The sequence below is a fragment of the Morus notabilis genome, unplaced genomic scaffold, assembly GCF_000414095.1.
Source record: "Morus notabilis unplaced genomic scaffold, ASM41409v2 Scaffold793, whole genome shotgun sequence".
Classification (NCBI taxonomy): Eukaryota; Viridiplantae; Streptophyta; class Magnoliopsida; order Rosales; family Moraceae; genus Morus; species Morus notabilis.
In genome coordinates, this window is record NW_010356914.1 from 70671 (window position 1) to 91385 (window position 20715).

General features: G+C 35.9%; 5 protein-coding genes across 7 annotated transcripts in view; 2 read left to right on the forward strand and 3 right to left on the reverse strand.

Annotated features, from left to right (window-relative positions):
• Window positions 1–3933: 3933 nt before the first annotated feature.
• On the forward strand, window positions 3934–8111 carry LOC21393047. Its single transcript, XM_024163734.1, has 8 exons — window positions 3934–4286; window positions 4398–4465; window positions 4809–4875; window positions 5006–5160; window positions 5337–5407; window positions 6360–6428; window positions 7095–7195; window positions 7660–8111. Exons 1-8 carry the CDS (start codon window positions 4020–4022, stop codon window positions 7951–7953), a joined length of 1092 nt encoding a protein of 363 aa, XP_024019502.1. The 5' UTR covers window positions 3934–4019; the 3' UTR covers window positions 7954–8111.
• Window positions 8112–8485: 374 nt separating this feature from the next.
• Window positions 8486–10441, reverse strand: LOC21393048 (pentatricopeptide repeat-containing protein At1g02370, mitochondrial). Its single transcript, XM_010088918.2, has 2 exons — window positions 10135–10441; window positions 8486–9776 (listed from the first exon to the last, which is right to left on the reverse strand). Exons 1-2 carry the CDS (start codon window positions 10396–10398, stop codon window positions 8541–8543), a joined length of 1500 nt encoding a protein of 499 aa, XP_010087220.2. The 5' UTR covers window positions 10399–10441; the 3' UTR covers window positions 8486–8540.
• A 1195-nt stretch (window positions 10442–11636) lies between these two features.
• LOC21393050 (pentatricopeptide repeat-containing protein At1g02370, mitochondrial) lies at window positions 11637–13807 on the reverse strand. Its single transcript, XM_024163821.1, has 2 exons — window positions 13548–13807; window positions 11637–13040 (listed from the first exon to the last, which is right to left on the reverse strand). Exons 1-2 carry the CDS (start codon window positions 13566–13568, stop codon window positions 11949–11951), a joined length of 1113 nt encoding a protein of 370 aa, XP_024019589.1. The 5' UTR covers window positions 13569–13807; the 3' UTR covers window positions 11637–11948.
• A 604-nt stretch (window positions 13808–14411) lies between these two features.
• LOC21393051 (beta-carotene isomerase D27, chloroplastic) lies at window positions 14412–16927 on the forward strand. Its single transcript, XM_010088921.2, has 8 exons — window positions 14412–14611; window positions 14708–14800; window positions 14937–15041; window positions 15207–15306; window positions 15534–15625; window positions 15839–15919; window positions 16269–16337; window positions 16520–16927. The coding sequence occupies exons 1-8, from the start codon at window positions 14471–14473 to the stop codon at window positions 16658–16660; spliced, it is 822 nt and encodes a 273-aa protein (XP_010087223.1). The 5' UTR covers window positions 14412–14470; the 3' UTR covers window positions 16661–16927.
• Window positions 16924–20715, reverse strand: part of LOC21393052 (DEAD-box ATP-dependent RNA helicase 24) — a 5074-nt gene continuing 1282 nt past the window's right edge. The window contains exons 3-8 of one of the 3 annotated variants that reach the window (XR_002901950.1): window positions 20388–20703; window positions 18237–19465; window positions 17940–17979; window positions 17358–17787; window positions 17148–17263; window positions 16924–17045 (exon numbers count right to left, since the gene is read on the reverse strand). Coding sequence is in view for 2 of the 3 variants with exons in the window: in XM_024163625.1 (XP_024019393.1) it covers window positions 17212–17263; window positions 17358–17787; window positions 17940–17979; window positions 18237–19465; window positions 20388–20703 (2067 nt within the window). In the remaining variant the exon portion in view is untranslated. Of the gene's footprint in view, window positions 17264–17357; window positions 17788–17939; window positions 17980–18236; window positions 19466–20387; window positions 20704–20715 lie in introns of all 3 variants that reach the window. The other 2 variants (XM_024163633.1, XM_024163625.1) reach the window with 2 other exon arrangements.

Genomic DNA, 20715 nt, shown 5'->3' on the forward strand with positions numbered 1-20715 from the left:
GAAGAGGAAGTGAACATGGATGTTGTTCAATCAGATAAACGACAATGAAAATAAGTCACAATTGGTCCTTATAAGTTTTATAAGTGTGAAAGATAACTCACATTGTGATAGATATATTATTAAAAATTAATATATTAATAATACAATAATAATGGATTAAGTATCACTAATGTACTCATTAGTAATTAAACTATATATAATAAATTAATATGTTAAATAATTAAAAATAGTAATTAGTAATTAATTATAAATAATTATTATGTTAGTAATGTACTTATATTTATTATATTATAAGTAATTAATTAGTGTATTAAAAAAATAATTAGTATATACATAATTTATTAATATCAATTTTTGGTAATTATTATTTTTATAATGATTAATTACTAATTATCAATTATTAATTATTATTGATTAATATATTACATATTGATATTATAATTTAATATTAATTATTAATTGAGTAATTACTATTTATTTTTTATTTACCAACTATTTACTAATTAATTGATTATAATTAACATAATTGATATATTAATTATTTATCTAATAACCTATTATTACTTGTTCTATTGTTAATATGTTGTATAATTAATTTTTGGCAATTAATCTTTAACTAAATAAATAATTACTACATTATTTGTTATTTTATTAACTAAATTAAAAACTTAATAGTAATAAATTAATACTTAATTAATAATTAAGAATTATTATCTATTTATTAGCTATTAAGTATATCTATTTTTTAACTATTAATTAATATATAATATAATTAATTATTAATTATTTAATATAACTTTGTTGACAATCATTAATTGTACTATGATGATTCTCACATAATTTAAAAGTCAAAATTGTCTTTGGGCTGCTTCTAATTTTGACTGTAGATTCTTTAAAAAATCTTTAAAAATCACTTTTTATAATTTTTACCAAATACTATTATCAGTTTCTGATGGCTAGACAAATAATTTTGGGCTCCAATAAGCACTACTAAATGCACCCGAAATCTGGGTTGTTCTTTTACAACAAAACTCAAAAAAAGTTTAAACTCAAGTTACAACTTTATTCAAGTTCATGTTCTTTTAAGTTCTAACTTTATTCAAGTTACAATTTCAACTCAAGTTATAACTCAAATTCAACTCAAAAATTACACTCAAGTCACACTTCAAAAGAACTGGTCAAATTTGTTAGAGCCTTGTGGCCACGTAGACTAATCCCTAATTTTGCACCACGCATGTAGCACGTAAAGATTTACGCTGACTTTAAATCGTGACCGTTGGATATGGGGCGTAGCATAAGCTATTGTGGAACCGACCACATAAGAAAACTGTTAATGGATTACATCAATTGGCTTCAATATTCAGGGTGGAAATCGCTCGTGCCATTCATCTATTAAAGACAGCTGGACAAGTTTCGTGCGGTAAGAAGCCCGTGTGTGGCACGTGTATTCTTTTTAAAATAACATATGATGGTCTCCTTAAAATTACATGTTGATGCAACAGTCAAAGAATGTATGGATCACTTTGGGGTTGGAATTGTTTTTTGTGATGATGATATGGGTACTGCACTTTTGGCTGCTGCTCTAAGATTGCGGGGTTGTGTGTCTCCACACCTATAGGCGATGTTTTGTTGTGCGAGAGGCGGTTTTATTAGCTCAGAATCGTGGCTTTTAAAATTAGAGTGATTAAATTAGACGCATCAAACGTTATTTTTATAATTAAAAACTCATTTTTATATCACTAGATTCAACTAAATTGGTGATATTCAACATGATATTTTTGTTATGTCTCGTGGCTCAGTTGTTATATTTCTGGTTTTGAGAATTTTGTAGCCTACATATTAGCTTTTTATAATCTGTCTTTTTCGTCCGATCAATCTTGATTTGATTCAAGTCCAAAGTTTATTTGGCCTTTTGTTTGTGCTCTTGCTTAATAAAAGTCTAGTTTCCGTTAGAAAAAGAAAAAAAAAAAAAAAAAAAAACCATTACGTTGCTTTGCACCATTAACGCCCTTAACGGAGATGAAATGTAATAACCATTTTTTATATTCCCCTTAATTCATAAACTCATTACGAATTTAGAAAGAAAGAAAAAAAAAAAAAAAAAAAAAAAAAAACTTCTGTTAGAAAGCAATGATCTCAATAATGTCGTATGGTGTTTTATATATGTCATAAATTACGAATCCAACACATAAAGAAGATAAAAAAAGAAAAAAAAAGTGGGTTAATAGACCATCATGATTCATGGCATTCCGATAATGCAACATAATAAGAAGATAAACTGCAAGAAGGGCCATAAATAATTTGAAAAACACCGTCATCGAGTACGGTCACGCTTCCATTAACACCTACGCTCGGGTGTTGCCTTTCAATCACTTGAAAAAATCTTCCGTCAACACCTCTGCTTTGGTGTTGGACGGTCTACGTCGTGTGATCTCAGCATGCGCTACGGAATAAAAACTGTCATTACCGAAACGTCTCTAACTTTCAGTCTCTACGATTTACATCGAACGGTATAGTAAACCTGTTTCACAGGTGGAGCATAATTTGGGGTCGCACACTATAGCAAGACTCCCAAATGTTGCTCATGTTTTGGTTCTCAGCAAAAATAAGAACTTGTACCAGAGATCTCTATTGGTACGAACTTGTACTACTACACCTTTTTCTTTCTTGAATAAACAAACCCCACTTGTTAATAGGAAATTAAAGGAAAAACACAAAAATAAATGGGGAAAAAAAAAGTAGAACACAACCATTCCCACTTAAAATTCATGACATATAACGGAGATCTTCATTCATACGTTAATATGTTGATAAATTAAATTTTTTATCTAATAAATTTATATAAAATTACATAAAAATTAAAAAATACATAAATTTAAGGGTGAAAAAAATTTAAAATTTTAAAAAAATCTCCTTTTAAATTAAAGGCAACATTTGTGGTGGTGATTTCCCCTTTCTCTTTCTTGACTGCAAATGACAAACGCCGATGCTGAGAACATAGTCAAAATAGGGCAGTTAGCCAGACACATACGTGTTGTCCAAAGAATTTTCCAGGAAGCAGCCTCTCAATTTTCTTTTCCCTGTCAAACTCATATTTTGTGAATTTATTTATCAATATATATATATATATATATTTTTTGTATGACTCAAGTTTTTCGTCTCCCTCATTTAATTTAAGAGACGTTTAATTCATGAATTAGAATCATATAATTAAAATTATTTTTAATTTATGTGTATTTTTTATGAGAAAAAATACTGTAATAAATTATAAACTATAATTCAAATCATAGTTTAAATCCTCCAACCAAACGTCTCCTTACTTATTAAAACCTTACTCCATGCCAAAATAACGTGTATTACTGTGAAGAATTGTTTTTTTTTTTTTTTTAACTCACATGTCTTTTGACTTACCTCTAAAATATGAAATTATATGAGATTCTAAACTTTTTGTTACTTATAATATACAATTTATAATTAGGCTCAAATTCTTTCCTCTTATTATCATTATACTGTCATTATTTATTTATTTATTTCTGTAATTCTCTTCTATTTATTTATTTATTATAGCTTACTTGATTCAAATTTAAAGCATTTTCATCCTCATCAAAAACAAAAAAAAAGTTCTTTTTTTTAATTAGTCTAGTAATAACATGGTATTTTTTTCAAATAAATTTTTTTTTTCTAATAGGATTATAAAAAATAATTATCAATAATTTTTTTAACCGTTAAATTTATATAAAAATTATATATTTTTTTTAATATGATGTAAATTTAATCATTTTTAACAGTAAAAACCGATATTATCTATAAAAAGCTTACGAAAGAAAAGCCATTAAAAAAAAAAAAGAAGAAAAGAAAAGTCAATAAAAAATATTAAGAATTTAATAAGAAAAGAACATATAATAAAAGTCAAGCGCGAATATTATTACAAGTTCTCTTACAGACATAATATAAGCATAAAAAACGTTAAAAAAAAAAAAAAAAAAAGGCTCATCAAAACTTCCTTTTCTTGTACAACAATGCTTCGAAATCTTCTGTTATTACTTCTTCTTTCAGTACTCGGCCTCGCATCAATCGGCCGGGTCAACTCGCACGAGGAATCGGGCGAGTGGCACTGCGACTCGGACTCGGAGACCCAGCTCGTGGCCGAGTTCAGGCCCGGAATCGTCACGCTCGACGGTCACGCGGAAGATTGGAAGGACATTGATGGGTTCGAGTTTTCTCTCCTCCCTGCTCTCGATCCAGATGCGGAACACGAGTACAACGCCGGAAAAATGACCGTTAAGGTGATTACGTATTATTTTTTTAAAAGCTTAATTTGATAATTTGTTTTTGGAATTTTATGGTGGGTTTTGATCTGGTGTTCGTGGGTTTATGGTATTGATATGATACGACAGGCTTTGCATGATGGCCATGATGTGTTCTTCATGCTCCAAGTTAATGGGGACTACGTGTATTCCAAAGGGTATGATTTAATTAGAAACCCAATTTTTTTTTTCTTATTTTGATTTGATTATTGATGCATTGCTATTGTGTTTTTAGATAGTAGAATATAAGATGGTAACAAATACTGCATTAAAATTGAATCTGAGATCTATCATGTGTTTTTCGTTAAAATTCTATTTTTCTGTTCATTTTGAAAACCCGGTTTCAAGTAAAGTTTAGGGTGTCTGTGTTATTATTAATTTCAAGATTTTAGAACCAAATATTTTCTTCTATTATTCGAAGCTTTTTTCCGGAATCAAACATGTGAAGCTTTTTTTATTCTCTCTCATTTTTTTTTTCCTTTCCTGATGTGGGTGGCGAAGTGAGAACAACAAATGCCCATCTGTTGCTTTGATGTTCCAAATTGGTGAGGAAGCGTCCTATCACAATGTGAGTTACTCACTGGCAAATGTGAAGTACTAGTCTTTTAATATGCAATAACCGTTTCTCTTTCCTATCTTGTTCTTTATCGTGCTCTAGAATTTAAATAAATAGAATAATGTTTTTTTCATGTTGGTAGATGGGCGGCTGTAAGGAAGGAGTTAGTTCTTGCACTAACAAGACTTGTAAGGGCCATGAAGTTGACATCATGCACTTCTCAATTGGAAATGCTATTCCTGGAAGGCTTTATGGTCGCAATCCGGTAGACAACGCGGAGGGAAGCGGGGGTGACAGGTGGCGTAGTAGAACTTTTTTCTTTTTTTTTTTTTTTAATTACGATTACGGCAGCAGAACAAACATTTGGTTAAAGGATTCTGATTTTTGTTCACTATTCAAGCCATTTTTTAACCTTGTACCTCTTCTGATATTTGTTTTTAACTCGTGGTATTTGGTACGTCTTCTGCGAACAGATTTGGTCATCTGGTTGATCTTTATGCTTGGAATCCACATTGCAGATACCTAGATGGAAATGGTCCTTCAGGTACTTTTCGAATCAAACTAATTCATTGCTAGATCTTCCGTCCTTTTTACTCTTCTTCCCTGCGTGCGTGCACACACACACCCCTAATAGCATGCAGATATGTTGCTTGCTAATAAACGGGGATTGACCTAATGAAAAATGAAACAGAAAAATAAGCAACTTCAAGAAGGAGAGTAGTTAAGACAGATCAAGAAAATGCATCTCACTCAATCTCAAGTCTTTCTATTGTGTAGACGAAATCCAGCAGAAATTGGTTTCAAAATTTTCTGGCTCACTTTTCATTATTCAATCTGTGAGAATTATTTGTCATCAACATTTTAAATTGCTAAACCTATATGAAGCTTAATAACTTATATTCTCTCGCCTGCCCTTGAGATGCAGAGGTGGACTCTGATAAGACCAGACCCTTGGTAAGACAGGTGTTTGTTAGGAGGGGGAAACGGCTGTACGTGTTAGTAGGTTAATAAAATGTAACCATTCAGGCGGTTAGTTAGGGGGGAAAAGTTGGTTACAACAGAATAGGGGAAAGGGGAGGGATATAAATAGGGGAAGAGTGGATTGGTGAGGTACGGAATTAGTGAGTAAAGGGTTAGCTAGGCCAATTAGCCAGCTGGGGGGAGGTTTGCAGTCCCTCGAAGAACTGCTGAATTGTATTCAAAAGGTCCCTCAGTGTAATAAGAATAACTGATTCTCGATTCCTTTTGTCTCTTGTCTACTTTCCGGTGATAGAAACCCTAGGATCTAACAGACTCCAACTTCATATATATATATATATGTTGTAATACAAATAGAACACTTACCGCATTCTCTGGTTATACTTTATTAATTATCATATTCACGGGCCCTTCTGATCCTTTCCTCGATCTCCCTAGGAAGTGCAGTGTCTCTTCATTTATGTTGTTTTCTGTGTTCTTATTACAATTACTTATAGTGGTGATATCTACACTTTCAGGAAATGATTCTCGTTCCCAGAACGATTGGAAAGGTGCATGGTGGCATAGCGGCTTCAATCTTAACTCAGGTAAAGTAGTGTACTTTTTTTAAAAAATATATAGTTAGGTTAAGTCAGCTATTACTTTTGACCTTGATAGAAACCTAGCTATCTCTAACAAACTGATGAATAAGAAGAATGAATTGTTATTGAATTAATGATAGAACGGTACAATAAAACCCATAAACTCTAACAATGGTGGTATTTTAGAGACCACCAGCTCTCCCTAATCTTCGTTTCCAAAGCCCCAAATGAATCCCAAAATCAGACCTAAGCCTCCTCATCCCATAGTACTAATAACTGCCTTCTAACCCAATGCTAACAAATGACCCTCTAGTCAATTATACTCTTTAACTAAATACTAATTACTAACTCTAATACCTAGTACCACAGACCTTATTCAGCTCAGGCTTAGATGGCCTTTTGTTGAAACATGAAAAATATGATCTAAACAACCGAAGGAGGAAAGTTAACCTGCATAATAGAGCCCTTTAATTTAACTGAACGATCCGGGCATGCGATAATTATGCACTGTCAATCATTTGCAAACGGTCTGCATATGTTGCTCTAACGCTTTCCATATATGGATCTCTATTATTATTATCTATTGCTTTCCCCTTTCAACAATTGACAGTAATTTAGTAGGCTTTTAAGGTTCATGTGTTCGTATTTACATACTCGGTCGGCCTCGTGCAGGTTTTGTGGAGGATGACAGTCCATATGCAAAAGATGGTAAAAAAGGCACATACTACTTTGAATTCTCGAGGCCTTTGAGAACACTAGATCGTCTTCAACAGGTCTTCTTCTTACCTTTATATTTTTAGTAACTTTGATGACAGCCCTAATCTGTTCTTTTTGGTATAACTTTCTGATACTCGTTTAACAAGTTGGTTCGAGCTATCAGTCGATTGATCTTTCTCTTTGCTTTTCCATCAAACAAAGAAGATAAAGGACCAAAGATCCAAGACTCAATATGCATGTCCAGAGATTATTCTAATTGAATGATAAATATCTCTCCTTTATCTGATTAACAAACTTTAATTTGGAAAAAAGAAAAACCTAAAAGGTATTTATTGATGATGTGCAAACCTAAGACATTTGTGCTGAATTTTTGTTTCTCTTTCTCTAATGGCTTCATGAAAACAACGGCAGTCAATTATTTCCATTTCCCTCTTGTATTTGCCATGCAAATTCAAACCAAAACATTACAGTGGGACTAGAGTTGGAATTGATATTCATATCTGTTACCTGTTTAATGCAGGATGCTCAATTCAAGATCAGTGGAACGAGTAAGATGTCAGTTGCGTTTTGGTATCCACTGGAGGGACTACCATGGCATGGCTCAGGACACTATTCTGTTGGCTGCGATTGGATATCCTTGGATATCCCTTCTGGAAGCTCTATTGTAACAACTAGAACAACTGGCTCAGTGAATGCTTCTGGTGTTTTTGCTCTTCTATTGTCAGTAGTCTCTTTATGCGCATCTGTATTTGTGGGATACTGGGTGCTTTTCAGACCAAAAACAGTCCCCTTCACACCAATGGAAAATCTGTAGGATAGCACTATGGGGGTGGTTTTGGAATTGTACAATTCATGTAGTTCTTAATTTTAATACTTGGGTCTGTTTCATTCTATTTGTTTTCTGTTACATTTCTCATTTTCAGTTTGTCTATAATAACCTCTCGATTAGATGTAATAATACCTTTTTTCTTCCTCATGGTATTGGGTCTTCAGAAATAGAAGTCCTCTTTTCGCCTTGTTTGGACAAGAATATCTTTGGGTTTTTCGCTGGAATTCTTAGTAGAAGAGAGGAATCTTAAATCTTAGCTAAAACAAACGGTAGATCTTAAACCGTGGGAAACTTTTGGTTTTACAACATGTATGACTTTTTTTTACCGGGTTTCTCATTTGAACAAAAGGATGTGTGTGTATACTCTTATTTGTTAATTTTGATTACCATTTTCTCCATTCCTATAGTTTTAAGAGTTAAAAATAGCGTCACGTGAGGTGATAACATTAACCTGAATATTCCATTGCAATTTAACTCTTCAAAAGCATTCCACCAAGAAATGCCACCAAAGATTTTTTGCCAAAAATATTTTATAATGCATTTCAAGATTACAGAGCTTATACAAAACTAATCTAATAAGGGCAAACCCTTTGAAGCAACTCCTCAATTTCGCAGCTAATTTCAACACCAACTTCCTCCAACCTCCTACGCGTATCCAGAGCAATCTTGCCAGCAGCCACATAAATCTTCAACAACAATTGGTAATGGTCCGAATTGAGACAGCGAAAAGGTTTTAGAATGTCGACAACCCTTTCAGCACTATGAACATCACTCTCTTCCTCAAAATAGCTCAAAAAGGCACTTACTAGTGATGGGGGTGGATGCCATTCGACATCCTTGGCTTCAGAAACATTGGAATCCAAATAGCTAAGAGCTAAATCCGTTCGACGGTTCTCCAAGAAGAAAAACATGAACCTTTCCCGAGTTTTAACAAAAGGCCCTTTAAACCTTTTTATGGTGTCTTCAAAGAGCAACTCCGCCTCTTTGTGCATGCCGTGACGAAGGTAAACGCCTATAACCACATTCGTCAACCTGATATCATGACAGGAATAACTAGACTCCCACTCCTTAAAGCACTTCCTCAAGCCCTCGACATCATCGAGCTTAGAAAGAGCTTGAAGCATGACAAGATAGCTCATGTTGTTGAATGTTGGATAAACCTCATTCAGGGTTTTCCATACCCTATTAACGTCACCGAGTTGACCAATCCCAGCATAGAGGCTTATTAGGAAATGGAACGCTTGACGCGACCCGGGTTTCATCGTACACTCTAGCTTTCGAAGAGCGACCATAGCTTTTTCAAAAAGCCCAGCCTTCACATAGATTGTAGCTAGGTTACTATATGTTGTCCAATTGCACTTGCCTTGCTCTAACATTTCAATCTCAGCCAAAACTCTTTCCACTCCTACAAAATCATTTAAGGACGCGTAGGTTTGCATCAAAACATTGTAAACATAGGTGCTCGGATACACATTCCTCTTCATCATTCCCTGTACTATGCAGGGGACTTTTTCAGGTTTGCCCATTTTCATGTACATTGTCATGAGATTGGCGAAAGGCAAAGCGTTTGTAACAAGCCCCAACTCCTCCATCTTCCCAAAGAGCTCCGATGCTTTGTCTTCCATGGTTTCCATGCAATAGCAATTCAAAAGTGCCCCATAACTGAATTTGTTCTTTTCTGATGACAAAAGATTGCTCATGTAATTCTCCGCGGCCGCAATCCCTTTGGTTTTGGAGATAAGATCCAGACGCATCGCGTGATCACTGTGAGAATAATTGATTTTCCTCATCTCCATCCATTCCATTATCTTCATTCAAGTAATCATGAGAAGAAAAAAAAACAACAGAACAATATTGTAACTAGGTATAAAAAAAAAAAAAAATTATAACTTTACAAAGTATTTATCATAATTTTATTTTATTGTCACCTCTAGTGAATTCTTTTTTTGGTAGTAACAAGCTTAACACAATATCCCTTTTGCATAATTACCTTTTCCTTTTCACGTTTTCTACAAATAAATTCCAGTTAAAACAGAAAACTCGGAAGAAGAACCAAAATTACATATTGTGATGCTGATTTTCTCTACAGAAAATCCAAAATAGAAGAAAAAAGAAAAATCACAGCTTGAAAGAAAGAAACAAAAGGAATTCGGAATTGGGACCTACCTCAAGGGCAGAGCGGAACTTCCTGAACTTGCGAAGCTCCTTGACGCATTGCCAAAGCTCGTACTTGCGGACGACATTACCCTCCATGACGTACTCGTTAAGCGTCTTCCAAACGCTGCCTCCCGTCGCTCCCAAACCCGACAGCCTTCTGTACAGGCTTTGGCTTTCCCCATTTCCCGCCGGAGCCGCCGCCGCCGTCGTAGAGATCTGTTTTCCGATTCCGAACCGCCTTGCGCCGGAGATTACCCGCCCAGTATTGTTCATTTTTTGTTGAGATTAAGATCACTTCTCCCTCCCTCTCTCCTCTTTTCCCTCTCTCTGATCTGAGAACACTGGAGTTTGTTTTTTTGACGTAGTTGTTGAGTTGTCTTGCCGCTTGCGCACTTGTTGATGTCGTTTGTATGTATAGTTGTCGTTTTCTCTGTTTGTTGTCGTTTCTTACTCCATGTATTTTCCATAGCTGATGTTTTGTTTGGGACTTTTTGATGTTGTTTTTTGAGATTTTTGTCGTTGTTAAGTCATTGTTGAGGTTTAAGGTCTTAACAAATTCAAAGGTGGCGTCGTTTCTGGTCATGTAGGTTTTCCGTTTTTTGCATGTTGTCGTTTCCCGATTAATGTCGTTTCCTATTTCATGTTGTCTTTTAGTGGAAAGTGTCGTTTCCGACGACGTCGCTTTCTTTTTATTGCTGTTTAGCCCTCTCAAAAACATGGCAGCGTCTTCACCGATGTTTCTTTTTTTTAAAATTTTTTTAACTTGTTTGTTTGCTTATTGGATATTTTAAGGTCCCGTTTGTTTCGCTTGTTCGAATTAAGAACTTAATTTAAAAATTAAATTTATTTGAGAAAAAATACTGTAATAAAAAATTAAATGTGAATTTTTATGAGAAAAAATAATGTAATAAAAATATGATTTGAAAATGAAATCAATGAGATTTAAAAGCGCCCCATTTCGCCTTGTCTGGAGAAGAATATTTAAGCAAATGAATCTAAAATCATAGTTAAAACAAAAGGTAGATCTTAAACTTTGGGAAACTCATGGTTATACAACATATTTACCTCCTTTTTACTGAGTTTCTTATTCGCTTTCAAGTAGATTTCCCAACAACAGAGTATAAATGTGTGTATTCTTTTTTGTTAATTTCGGATGCCATTTTCTTCATTCCTTTATATTTTTCAGAGCTGAATGGCGTCATGTAAGGTGATAAGATTAATCTGAACATTCCAGCCAATTTAACCCTTCAAAAGCGTTCCATCAAAGAAGAGCCACCAAAGATTACCTTGAAAATTAGAACAAATGAGAAGAGGCAGAAGAGAAGAAGAACACAAAGTTGTACGTGGTTCAGCAACTTGCCTAATTCCACGGATCAGGAACACATTCATATTCACTGATACTTTGAGTTGTACATGAGTATATATAGGAATGATTTTAAGAATACAATCTGTCAATCAATCAATTAGCATCAATTAGGGTACAAATTAGGTAACCAATCAATCCCCTATAATTAACCCACATAATATGTGCATACCTATATTACAACCAATCACTCTAAAAATGGAAAGAGCATTAAGAACTAATTACACAATCAACTCAATATTCAGGGATTATTCTTCAAAAATTATGTTACTTTACAATGTATTTGAAATTACAGAGCTTAAACAAAACTATTCTAGTCAGGGCACACCCTTTGAAGCAACTCCTCAATATTGCAGCTAATTTCAACACCATCTTCCTCCAATCTTCTACGCATATCCGGAGCAAACTTGCCAGCAGCCACATAAATCTTAAGCAACAATTTGTAATGGTCCGAACTGAGTCAGCGAAAGGGCTTCAGAATGTTAAGAAGCCTTTCAGCACTAGGAACGTCTTTCTCTACCTCAAAACAGTTCAAAAAGGCATTTACTAGTGATGGGGGTGGATGCCATCCACCATCCTTGGCCTCAAAAACATTGTCATCCAAATAGCTAAGAGCTAAATCCGTTCGATGACTCTCCAAGAAGAAAAACGTGAACTCTTCCCGACTTTTGACGAAAGGCCCTTTAAACCTCTTCTCGGTATCTTCAGAGAGCAACTTTGCCTCTTTGTCCATGCCGTGACGAAGGTAAGCACCTATAACAACATTCCTAAACCTGATATCATGATAGGAATGACTAGACTCCCACTCCTTAAAACACTTCCTCATGCCCTCAAAATCATCGAGCTTAGAAAGAGCTTGAAGAATGACAAGATAGCTCATGTTGTTGCATGTCGGATAAACCTCATTCAGGGTTTTCCATACCCTATTAACGTGACTGAGTTGACCAATCCCAGCATAGAGGCTTAATAGGAAATGGTACGCTTCACGCGGCCCGGGTTTCAACTCACACTCTACCTTTCGAAGAGCAACCGTAGCTTTCTCTAAAAGTCCAGCCTTCATATAGATTGTAGCAAGGTTACTATATATTGTCCAATTGCACTTGCTTTCATCTAAGATTTCAATCTCAGCCAGAACTCTTTCAACTCCTGGAATATCGTTCAGGGACGCGTAGCTTTGCATCAAAACATTGTAAACGTAGGTGCTCGGATACACATTCCTCTTTATCATTCCCTGTACTAGAACGGGAACATTTTCAGATTTGCCCATTTTCATGTACATTGTCATGAGATTGGCGAAAGGAAAAGCGTTTGAAATAAACCCCGATTTCTCCATCTTCCGAAAGAGCTCTACTAATGCTTTGTCTTCCATTGTTTCCACGCAATAGCAATTCAAAAGAGCCCCATAACTAAATTTGTTCTTTGCTGATGGTGGGAGATTGCTCATGTAATTCTCCGCTGCCGCAATCCCTTTGGTTTTGGAGATAAGATCCAGACGCCTTGCGTGATCAGTGAGAGAGTAATTGATCTTCCTCACCCCCATCCATTCCATTATCTGCATTCAAGTAATCATGAACTGAACAGCAGAACAATGTTATAGTTTGTAACTGGACAAAAATTCTTTCAAGAATTAAAACTTTACATATTCATCATGATTTTTACTGTCACCAACTTTTTTGTAAAATAAGCTTGTTTGCAAAAATTAAAAACTTTACATATTTATCGTAATTTACTGTCACCAGTGAACTTTTTTGTAAAATAGTATTAAACAAGCTTAACACAACATTTCTCATGCATAATTGCCTTTTCTCTTCTAGTCTTCCACAAACAAATTTCAGTTAAAATAGTTAGAAAATTCAATAAAACGACCTCAAAACAAAAATAGCTCTTCGAAATTTTCCAACATTAAAAACACCTCAACACATTCTACATCATAGTCATCACATACAGTGTTTCTGCAACAACAAATATTATATATATATATATATGTATATATATTGTAAGAGTTTGAAAGAAAGGGATCGAAATTGGACCCTCAAGAGCAGAATGGAACTTCCTTAACTTGCGAAGCTCCTTGAGGCATCGCCAGAGATCGTAATTGAGGACGACATTGCCCTCCATCACATACTCGTTTAGCATCTTCCTAATGCTGCCTCCCGTCGCTTTCACACCCGACAGCCTTCGGTACAGGCATTCCCCATGTCCTGGAGGCGCCGCCGGCTCTGACAGCTGCCTACCGACGCGCCTTGCGGTTGCGGAGGAGATTACGCGCCGAGTATTGTTCATTTCGGCAGAGATTAAAGATTACTTCTCCTTCCGCTTTTCCCCTCTCTCTAGAGAGAGGGCTTGTTGGGTTTAACAGGATTTCTTCTTCTTGAAAAGTGAAAACATGGACATTGTTGTCTTCGAAGTTGTTTCATGTCGTTTTTCTTTGAGTTGTCGTTTTCATGTATTAATTGTCGTTTTAATTGATTGTTGTCGTTCCTTCTTTCATGTATTTTCTATAGCTGATGTTTGTTTGAGACGTTTTGTTGTCGTCTTTCGAGGCATTGTTGGGGTACAAGTTCTTATCAAATTAGAAGGTGCTGTCGTTTCTGATCATGCAAGTTTTCGGTTGTTGACGTTTTTTGAGCATGTTGTCGTTTTCTGATTAATGTCGTTTACTTTGTTTATTTTTTATTTCTCGAAATGTTCTGTACTTGACTTTTGTGATTTCTGTTGTCATTCTATGCCGTTGCAGTGGTTTTAAATTTTAATTTATAACTCCGTGTCGTTTCCCACTATGTTGGTTTCCGATTATTGCCGTTTTTCCCTCTAAAACACGCAGCAGTGTCTTTGCCAATGTTGTTTTTTTTTTTCTTTTCCCAAAAAAAATAATATATATATATATATATATATATTATTTGCTTATTTGGATATTGTAAGTGCCCCAATTCCCAGTAGCAGTCAGCGAATGGTCGGACTTGGTGGTGGCTGAGGTTGGAAATGGAAGCAGTGGCTCATCATCATCATCATCATCATCTTCGTCCTCTCAACTTCAACAATCCTCCTCATCCTCATCCCCATAAATTTAAACATTCCTTTCGCCTTTACTTCTCCTCTTCTCCTCCACCTCCACCACAACAGGTGCCACTCACTCTTCTCTCCTCTCTCTTCTCATGCCACTGCACTCTCATTTTCCCTTTCATCTAAAATGAGAATTTTGTCATTCCAATCTCTCAGGTAAGACATGAAAGCGCGGTTCCGAAGCTCGAATACAAACCTGGAGTCTTTGATGATTTGTTCCTCAACTTGTTCCGTGACAAAATGGTGCAGGTAATTTCATTTTCATCTCCAAGCTCCAATCCATCCCCACCCTTTTTCCTCTTCTTCATTTGAGCCAAAAATTAGAAAGAAAAAAAAAGGTTAAACATCATATGTGTGATGAGTTGGTTGCTACGATGTTGTATAGGAGGTTGGATGGGATTCAGACAAGGCCGGATACGGTGGACTTATAGAAGTTGCAAACCATCTTGTGATGAAAAGCAAATCCAATTCTAACACTACAGAAGCAGCGGTACATATATATATATATATATATCATATATATTTTATAGTAAATTGTTTTTTCTGTTTATCAAGCAATATATATTTGAGATTTTTTTTTGTTTACCAGCAAATATGGCAATCGAACAATTCATTTTATTTTGGGGCTTATATTAGTATTATAAATACGCTGTAGGTACGAATATTGAGATCGTTATTTCCACCATGGCTGTTGGAGCTGTATAAAATGCTTGTAGCACCCCTGGCAGGTGGAAAAGTGGCTGCCGTTATGGTCGGTAAGTTCAGTTGGACCAACTTAATTACTTCTAATATTGTTAATATTAATTCTTAGTTAATTATCAGTTGGACCAATTATGTCTCTCTAAATAGGTTTTTTCAACAAAGCTCATGTTATATCATAAGTGTTTTATTTATTTATTTATTTATTTATTTATATTCTGATGTGAATATATGTATGAATTACAATTCACAATTTGGTTGTTCTTGGATATGTGAATTCAAGCAAGAGTGACGGCACTTACTTGTCAATGGCTAATGGGAAGATGCACTGTTAATTCTGTGGATCTACCTGATGGAACCTCATGCGCTAGTGGGGTGAGTGAGTTTGGAATTTGGTCTATCAGAATTCATTATTAATACCTCGTTCATTTCACCGATTCAATTTTATAATTCGAGTTTTGCTACAGTAAAAAGCTATCAGAAACAATCACATCTAACTTTTTTGTTACATCTCAACTCGAATCAGCGAACTAAATGGGCCCTAACTAATATATGGTTCTCATGTTGGGGGTATTTTTGGCATTGTAGGTGTTTGTTGAGAAATGCAAGTACTTAGAAGAAAGCAAATGTGTGGGGATTTGCATTAATACTTGTAGGCTTCCTACGCAGGTCAGTTCGATTATTGAGGAAACAACAATTTGTTAAACCTGAATATAGAGCCGGTTTGGCAGGGCTTTCAAAACTCTGTTAAGGAGAACTTATGTTAAGAATATCTTAAAACTCGTACCATAGTTTAGATGACTTTATAAACTCTCTGCTATAATATTCTTGTTGTTTATTAATAAGATTAAATAGTAGTTTTGTCTCATTAAGTTCTTTTTATAATAATGAATCTAAACGCTAATTGAAAAGTCATATTTTGTTTTACTCATGGAATTTACAAGTAAAAACTATTTCAAGCAAGCTGGTTCTTATTCCATTAGGGTTTTTTTTTTTTTTTTTTTTTTCCGTTTTATAGTCTTTCTTCAAGGATTACATGGGTGTTCCTCTTCTAATGGAGCCAAACTTCACCGACTATAGCTGCCAGGTATCCCACTATCTATTTCCACGCAATGCCTATTTATTCATTTGTTTCTTGTTTAGATGGGATAGTTTAGTAAAACGAAGATTGTGCTGATGAATTGGCTAGTCTTGGGATTTTGAATAGAAACGATTTTGGACAAATCTGATCAAGTGATAGCTAATCGCCTTAAAAATCTTGTATGGCAGTTCAAATTTGGTGTGAACCCTCCACTGCCCCAATATGATGCCATTCTTAAGGAGCCTTGCTTGGAGATATGCCCCAATGCCACTAGACGAAGAGAACTTGCCAGTAACAGAACTGCTGATCAGCGATGCCCCAAGGCTTGAAGTTGTTTATTTTTGTTACATTTTCCCACATTGTGTTGGGAATCATAAGTTGTACATAATTTCTAGCTTTCAGAAATGTAATGATGGCCTCTTGAATGGCGTAATATTATACTCGGCCGATCCAGTTTGTTATATTTAACTGAATCACTGCGAGGTTACAAACTGACATAACTTCTTAATGTTTACAGATTTATATACTTGTGTCTCAAAAAACTAGAAGTAACAACTTTGTGCAGGAAACGCAACCATTTGTACAAAGAACGTTATCTGAAAGGGTCATTCATATAATTGGCGATGATGATTTCTTTATCCAGATTTCTTACTACAAATTACAAATAACAAAATTCTTATATTGATTGCTGGGCTGCTAAAGATATATAATTAGCTGAAACGGAGAAGAAAAAACAAAATACCAAAAATAATAAACGGTTAATAACTACATAACTCACCAAGCATAAATAATTGTACAGAAATTCAAAGAACTGACCTAGATGACAAAAAGAGAGAACATAAACAAAATCTTCATGTTGAGAAGAACCATTAAATGGAATTTAACGGTCCCAACCAGAGGACCTTCGCCTTTCTCTAGGTCTATCTGTAGAACTGCAACAAGAACAGCAAATGAATTGATCAGCAACATTTATTAGTTGCATGTACCCCAAAAAGATACCGTTAAGGACATAACTAAGTAACTAACCTTTCCGAGCTCTTCTGATTATTCCCGCTGGAGTTCTGACTAGAGGAGGTGCTTATCCCAGACGTTGGGACAGAACTCACTGAATTTGTTGTCTGAGTTCTATAGATATCACCACCGATGGAACCACCTGAGACAAAGCCAGCTAAGGCTGGTCTATTGTTGGTAGGTGCACTCGAATAGTTACTTGATCCCTGATTCTGAGAGTTTGAAGAAGCAGCAACAAAGTTGCTCTTGAATTGAGTCATCATTCCCGTCCTCAGAGAATTTACTGCTGCAGATCGACTAGGAACAGCTTGTGGCGAAGCATTGTTAGATTCTGGATTATAACCTATTCCCAAACCAAAATCTACTCCACGAACACCCCGACCACCACCACCACCACCTCCACCTCCACCTCCACCTCCACCTCGTCCTCTACCTTTTTTCCCACCTGCACGAGATATTAAACATCATATAAAAAATGTTATAGAGGACTACTCAAACAAGTTTGCTATAGACCAAGCAAAGACAACTCTCTTATTTTGCAAAATACCCAAATAAAATGGCAGTTACAATGTGGTGATAACAAACTAAGAATGGTACCTCCTTTTCTTGCATCACGTTTGGACCTGAATCTTCCATCCTGATGATTTAAGATAAAAACATATTTAATAACATCTTAGCAATATGTGAGTGAGCACATGTTTGTGTGTTATAATCCAGCAACTGACACACACAAACACTGGTTTGGGTCAAAACATAAAACATAACTGCAATAAGATGGAAAGCTATAGGTATACTACTTTATTGTTCAAAGGACATGAAGATAACTCATTTTAAAACAAAACCAAAACAGATTTATATCACATTTGAAAGTGTTAGATACTAATGAGACGCTACCTTCATAGCAAGATCCATAAGCTCCACTGACACATTCTGACCAGCAGCAATCAAACTGTTGACCAATTCACCGGCAAACCGAGCCTCCTTTTGTGTTATAAGGGTGTATGCAGTGCCATCTTTGTCACCAGCACGACCTGTTCTACCAATACGGTGAACATGCATGTCCATGTCTTTTGCAATATCAAAGTTCACAACCGACTTGATTGACTTGATATCGAGACCACGAGCAGCAACATCAGTTGCAATAAGAACATGGTAGATGCCGGATTTAAATTTTTGCAAGATTTCCATTCGGGAAGCCTGGTCTTTATCACCATGAAGAGCTGCAACTTTGAAACCTCTTTGAGCCAACTGCGATTCAATTTCATCCACTGTGGCCTTTTTTGAAGCAAACACTAGAACATCACCTTCATCAATCATTCCAGGTAACTTTTCAAGAAGCCAGGGTAACTTCTCAACATCAGAAGGAATCACATGAACAGCCTGAGTAATATCCTCATTGGCCATTCCCACCTCCCCAACAGTAACTCTTACAGGATCAGTAAGAATCTCTCTAGCCAGCTTTTCAACTTTACGTGGCATTGTTGCAGAAAATAGTAGGGTTTGACGATCTGGCCGAATCTGACCAACAATGGACCTAATCTGTGGCTCAAATCCAAGGTCAAACATCCGATCAGCCTCATCAAGTACCAAGTAAGTTGCCCTTGACATTGTAAGTGCTTTCATTTTCAGCATGTCGATCAATCTCCCAGGAGTAGCAACAACTATTTCACATCCCGCCTTCAACTCTTTGAACTGATCCAGTTTGGACATACCGCCGTATACAGCAGAGACACGTATCCCATGAGGTTTTGCAAATTTCTTGCACTCTAAGTATATCTGGTGTGCCAGTTCTCTAGTGGGTGCACATATTACTCCAATTGGACCCTCTTCTTTCTCAAGTTCAGGCTGATCCATGATATGGCCAATCATTGGAAGGACAAAAGCAGCAGTCTTACCTGAACCAGTTTTTGCTATACCAATAATATCCCTCCCAGAAAGCACAATGGGTAAAGCTTGGCATTGTATTGATGTAGGCTTCTCGTAGCCTTGCTTCTTGATAGCATTCATGAGTTGCAGAGAAAATCCACAATCTTCAAATGTCTTAATTGGCCTTGGTACATCGAAACCTGACACCCGAATGGCCAAGCTCTTTCGATATTCAGCAACATCTTGCTCACTCATCCCTGAGGAACAATAACAATATCAGACAAAAAATAAATAAGATTAGAAATCTGTTAAGCCTCCCATTCGGTTTACATTTGCCAGGCGTGCCAAGCTCGTGAGGGGGGTAAATCAGTTGGTACCCGAGGGCTAATTTTGGGAAATTGCTGATGTCATGGGGATCTGTGTTCTGTTAGTTGGGGGCATGAGTTATGTAATGGAATAAATAGCAAGTTGCGTAGGGTGTAGGGGGGCAATCTGTGAGTGAATGGAAGTATTTCCTTGAGGAGAGAATTGAGCCTCTCGAAAGCTCAATGCCTATCTTATTCACATATTTGTTATCATTCTTTGCTAGATAATCATCAAGTTGTTGATAATCATTTTTCTTCTTCAGAAAAAAAGGTTGATCTTCTCTCTCTCTCGATTTGGTTCCTATCAAAATCTTATGCGTTACTAATGAAACATAACATGATAAAGCTTGAAACTTTCTCTCTCTCGATTTGGTTCCTATCAAAATCTTATGAGTTACTAATGAAACATAACATGATAAAGCTTGAAACTTTCTCTCTCTCGATTTGGTTCCTATCAAAATCTTATGAGTTACTAATGAAACATAACATGATAAAGCTTGAAACTTTAAACATAACACTACAGGTTCACATGTTTGTTATCATTCTTTGCTAGATAATCATCAAGTTGTTGATAATCATTTTTCTTCTTTTCCTTCTTCAGAAAAAAAGGTTGATCTTCATTCTAATCCAGCCTATTATGAGAGCAAACTGAGACATTATTGAAAACGTTATTCCCAACTAGAATCAGAATTTTAGTAATGCCCCAATACCAAACTCTCTTTTAAGAATTTCAATTTTGCAATTTAGTCTGAAAAAATGTGCTAACTTAACATTAAAACTAATAAGGAACAAATACTCTGTTTTGAGTACTTACCAGATATTGAATCCTTCTCCTCGTACAAATCCTTATTAAAAGGCTCGTAATCGATCGAACTGTGATCCAAAGCCGGAATTGGCTCGATCTTCCTCTTATCGGTGACCACAGGATTATCATCCGAATCATATTCTAGCATCCCCGCGTCGACCGCCTTCGCTGCCGCGTAAACCTCCTCGTCAGAATCATAGCCGGCGTGAAGCGCCTCCGAAGCCAGCGTCAGGCCAATATCCTTCTTAGCCCTAAGGAAGCTCTCCATTGGATCGTCCTCTTCATCGTCCTTGTACTTATCCGCCTTCTCCTTCGCCATTGGCGGGGGGGCCCCCCT